The 4,444-nt window shown below is 47.6% G+C and overlaps 1 protein-coding gene across 1 annotated transcript; it reads left to right on the top strand.

Annotated features, from left to right (window-relative positions):
* The first annotated feature begins 949 nt into the window (after positions 1 to 949).
* On the top strand, positions 950 to 2,353 carry LOC100381428 (3-oxo-Delta(45)-steroid 5-beta-reductase). The gene has a single exon (NM_001174269.1). The coding sequence runs from the start codon at positions 980 to 982 to the stop codon at positions 2,183 to 2,185; it is 1,206 nt and encodes a 401-aa protein (NP_001167740.1). The 5' UTR covers positions 950 to 979; the 3' UTR covers positions 2,186 to 2,353.
* Positions 2,354 to 4,444: the final 2,091 nt, after the last annotated feature.

Raw genomic sequence — 4,444 nt, 5'->3', positions numbered from 1 at the left:
CACGCGGGGTTTAGGGATCGTTGGTGTTTGGTCCAAAAAGACGCTAACACCCGCTATTTAAAACTTTGCTTTCTAAACCGTAGAGTATACAATATAAAATACTCTCTCTCCATTTGAATTTATAATTTATTTGACTTTTTTACCTTAACTATGACCGGCTCGTTTTATTAAAAAAAATTCATAATTATTGTTAATTTTTGATGTGATATTATTTAGCATATAATATACTTTAAATGTGAATATGAACTTATCATTTTTTCGCAAAAAATAAATAAATAGAACGAGCCGGTCAAACGTGGCACAAAAAGTCAAACGGATTCTATGGCCCCCTTTGGCAGAGCTCTGACTCATAAAAAAACAGTTTCGATTTAGGCTCCTTGGTTTCTCTAGAGAAGCCGATAGAAGCCATATTTTTGGTGCTCTGGATTACAGTAATAAAACGGCTCTGGCTCTCGAAGGACTCTCAACAAGAAACCCTTTTTTGTGATAGTTTGGTAAGGACGTAAGGCTTTGCAATAAGCTCGACCCTCAAAAGAGACATGCCAAAAGAGCCCTAATTTTAGGCTGAAGGAGCAGTGTTTTGTACGACCATCCGTTGAGGACGTACATTACGTGGACAAGAGAGGCGGCCAGATATAAATAAGACAACATATCTGGTGCACATAGAATATTGGTGCACATGGTGTACATATTAAATCATCACCACTCATTTTAAATCTAACGTCTTCTAGTTGTTTGATATATTTTGCTAAGGACACCCTATAACTTGGTGGTGTGTAGTGGTGGAAGATGTTATTTGTAAATTGAATAATCAACTAAAGACATTAAATCTAAAATTAGTGGTGATGATTTAATATATGCACCAGTCTTTTATGTGCACCAGATATATCCTCTATAAATAAATGTTGTAGACCTGCACGCTGCACCTGCAATACCTGCTCCCCCTTGAGTCTGCAGGTTTTTTGGCCGGCGTACAGCAATGAGCTTGAGCTGGTGGTGGACACGGTCTGTCGGCGCAGACAGGGAGCGCAAGGATGAGCTTGCCGCCGTGCCTGAGCATTCCTTCCAGAGCGTGGCCCTCGTCGTTGGCTCCACCGGCATAGTAGGCGCCTCCCTCGTGGACATCATCCCGCGGGCGGATACCCCCGGCGGGCCATGGAAGGTATACGCGCTCTCCCGCCGTCCACCCCCGCCCTGGTCCCTGCCGTCATCCTCCTCGCTGACACACATAAACGTCGATCTCACCGACTCCGCCACCGTCGCCGAGGCCCTCACGCCGCTCACCGACATCACGCACGTCTTCTACGTCGCCTGGTCCCCGCGCGCCACTGAGGCGGAGAACCGGGAGGCCAACTCCGCCATGCTCCGCAACGTCCTCTCCGTCGTCGTCCCCAACTGCCCCGCCCTCGCCCACGTCTCCCTCCAGACGGGCATCAAACACTACCTGGGACCCTTCGAGCTCATTGGAAAGATCCCCACTCCGGACCCGCCCTACACCGAGGACGTGCCGCGCCTGGACTGCCCAAACTTCTACTACGACCAAGAGGACGTCCTCTTCGCCGCAGTCTCCCGGCGCGGCGGCGCCGTGAGCTGGTCCGTGCACCGCCCCAACCTCATCCTCGGCTTCTCTCCGCGGAGCTTCTTCAACGTCGTGTGCAGCCTGTGCGTGTACGCCTCCATCTGCCGAAAGGAGGGGGTCGCTCTGCGCTGGCCGGGGTGCCTTGGCTCCTGGGAGAGCTTCAGCAACGCCTCGGACGCGGACCTCATCGCCGAGCAGCACATCTGGGCAGCCGTCGACCCCATGGCCAAGAACCAGGCGTTCAACTGCAACAACGGAGACCTCTACAACTGGAAGATGCTGTGGCCGGTACTCGCCGCGCGTTTCGGGCTGGAGTGGACCGGGTACGACGGCGAGGAGAAGCAGTTCAAGGTGTCGGAGGCCATGGCCGGGAAGGAGGCGGTGTGGGCGGAGATTGTCAGGGAGAATGGGCTCGTGGAGACACGCCTCTACGACGTTGCCGACTGGTGGTTTATCGACTTCGTGGTCTATGAGCACAGCGCCGACTCGAAGCTTTTGGATAGCATGAACAAGAGCAAGGAGCACGGATTCCTCGGCTTCCGCGACACAGTGAAGTCCTTCGGCAAATGGATCGACAAGATGAAGGCCTACAAGATTATTCCTTGAACGTGCTTGGATTTTATTATGGTTAAGTTTCCCTGATAACGCTGGCTGCAACCTGTTTTCATTCTCAGGTATCAACTGTTTCCCAGGAATCAAATAAAGATGAACACGTTTGCTCTCTCCTCCCTAGCATCTCGTATTGTCGAATAAATTAAGATGAACCTGTTATTCATGTGTACTACGTGGAAGAATCATTTAATTTCTATTTTTTCAGCAATTACCCTGTTACAGACTGTTAAAGATAATACTATTTAGGTGTCCGTGCGTTGCAACAACATATAAAATATTCGATAAAATGTTAGTGATTACATAAAAACAAACATAATACATATATATTATCGACCTTAATAGCTCATAATTTCTTTGACAACAAATAATACAAACTAAACTGATATAAATCAAATTATACTGCAATGCGAATATACTTTTACAACTTCAATCAGCAAAGTTCAACTACAAAAAGAACTCAAATGGAGAAGAAAAATGTGATGAAGTGATGGGACAAATAATGATGCAACATGGGCTTGTGTGAGTGTGAATCAACTAATAAAATCGTTATTGTGGTGCAAGCAACAACCATCCACCGACGACTTGATTTTAGTATTTGTAATGAAAACTATCCCTTTCGAAGGATCACCTCAGGGGAGCAATGGAACAAAAATGTGTTATGTAGGATGAAGGAATACAAGTCTGCAACAATAATATTTAAGGTCTATAGCTGATTTTAGGCAGCATAAAATGAAAACTGCAACAGAAGTACAAACACATACCCTCAAATTCTAATGGCGGTATATGACCTGACCCAGAGGCAAGGCCTGTCCGACAGGGCCACTAGCCCCAGGTGGGGGCCAACACCTACGATTGGCTCCCCGGATCCCCAATAGAGGGGTTCCAAGGGTTGCCTCGTGCCCCAAGAATAAGGGCTCTCTACAGCTACCGTTGGGGTGGGCCCCCTGGAAGACAGTATCGGGCACCTGTACGTGCCACTTGGACCTCCAGACTGAAGAGATCCAGTGCTGCCACGTGCGCGGACCGGTGTTAGAGGGGTCCGAACCTCCTGCGAACACCTCCCGGACCCCGACTAAGGGTGGTCTCTAAGGCCTGTGTGAGCCATCGGGACCTCTAGCCTAAAGAGGTTCGGTGCTATCATGTCCACATACACTATCGTCCCTTGCCCCCCGCTCAAGCGAAGTCCCGGTGCTGCCACCGTGACTATGGTGTGTGACGTGAGCCAACAGGTGGGAGCCTGACGCAAGCCTCAAGCGTGGAGCGTCTTGCATTAAATAAAGATAAGACATGCGTTTGTCCACTCTAGTGGTAGGCGGCGCGCCCAGTCCACAACACACGGGCTACACTGTGGGCCACATGTTACCGAGGCAACACCATTGACCCAATGCACCGTATGGGCACGCCTCATTATGACTAATACTGCTCCCCACGTGTTACCGAGACGAAGGGAACAGGCGAAGGAGACAAAATGACACCACCCGCTCGCCTACGTCGTAGCCTTTGCCCACACACCAAGACCGAGCAGAGGATAAGACAGGACAGAGGAGATTAAAGCTCTTACTCCACGATTATCCTATATTCTTGGGCCCACCTATCGGGGCTCAATAGCCTTGTACGTGTCCCCCTTGGACTATAAAAGGGAGGGCATACTCGATACTAGGCTCAGTTCCAAGACACAGGTTATGCACTCTTGCTTAGGCAATACAACACTTTCACAAGTGGATGTAGGGTATTATGCTCCGGTGGCCCAAACCACTCTAGATCCTCGCGTGTTCTTGCGTGATTGTGTGTAGGGCTGGGCATTCGGTCTATTAGGGTAATTCGGTTCGGTCTATTCGGGTTTGTAAAATTTCGGTTTCTGAAAAACGAGAACCAAAATTTTCAAAATAATTTTAGGAACCGAACCCGAATAGACTCACAATTTCGGTTCGGTCTATTCGGTCCACCGAATAGACCCGAATAGTAGACATACTAGTATCTTTTGTTAAAATATATACAATGAATAATTAATTGGAAGTACTATTGTTACAACAATTGACTATAAAAATAGCATACACAGATATCTATATTATATATCATTATTTTTAGCTAATAAGTTCATAAATCATATAATAATACCATTACATATTAAGAGATTTTTATATTTTGGGTTATTCGGTCTATTCGGGTTTTAAAGATTAGGAACCGAAGACATACCCTAAAATATAGCACATGTAGGAACCGAACCCGAACCCGAAAACCTAAATATACCGA

This window comes from Zea mays, chromosome 1 (genome assembly GCF_902167145.1).
Source record: "Zea mays cultivar B73 chromosome 1, Zm-B73-REFERENCE-NAM-5.0, whole genome shotgun sequence".
NCBI classification, from domain to species: domain Eukaryota; kingdom Viridiplantae; phylum Streptophyta; class Magnoliopsida; order Poales; family Poaceae; genus Zea; species Zea mays.
The sequence above is the reverse complement of the archived record's forward strand: the minus strand, read 5'-3'. Positions and strand labels throughout refer to the sequence as shown.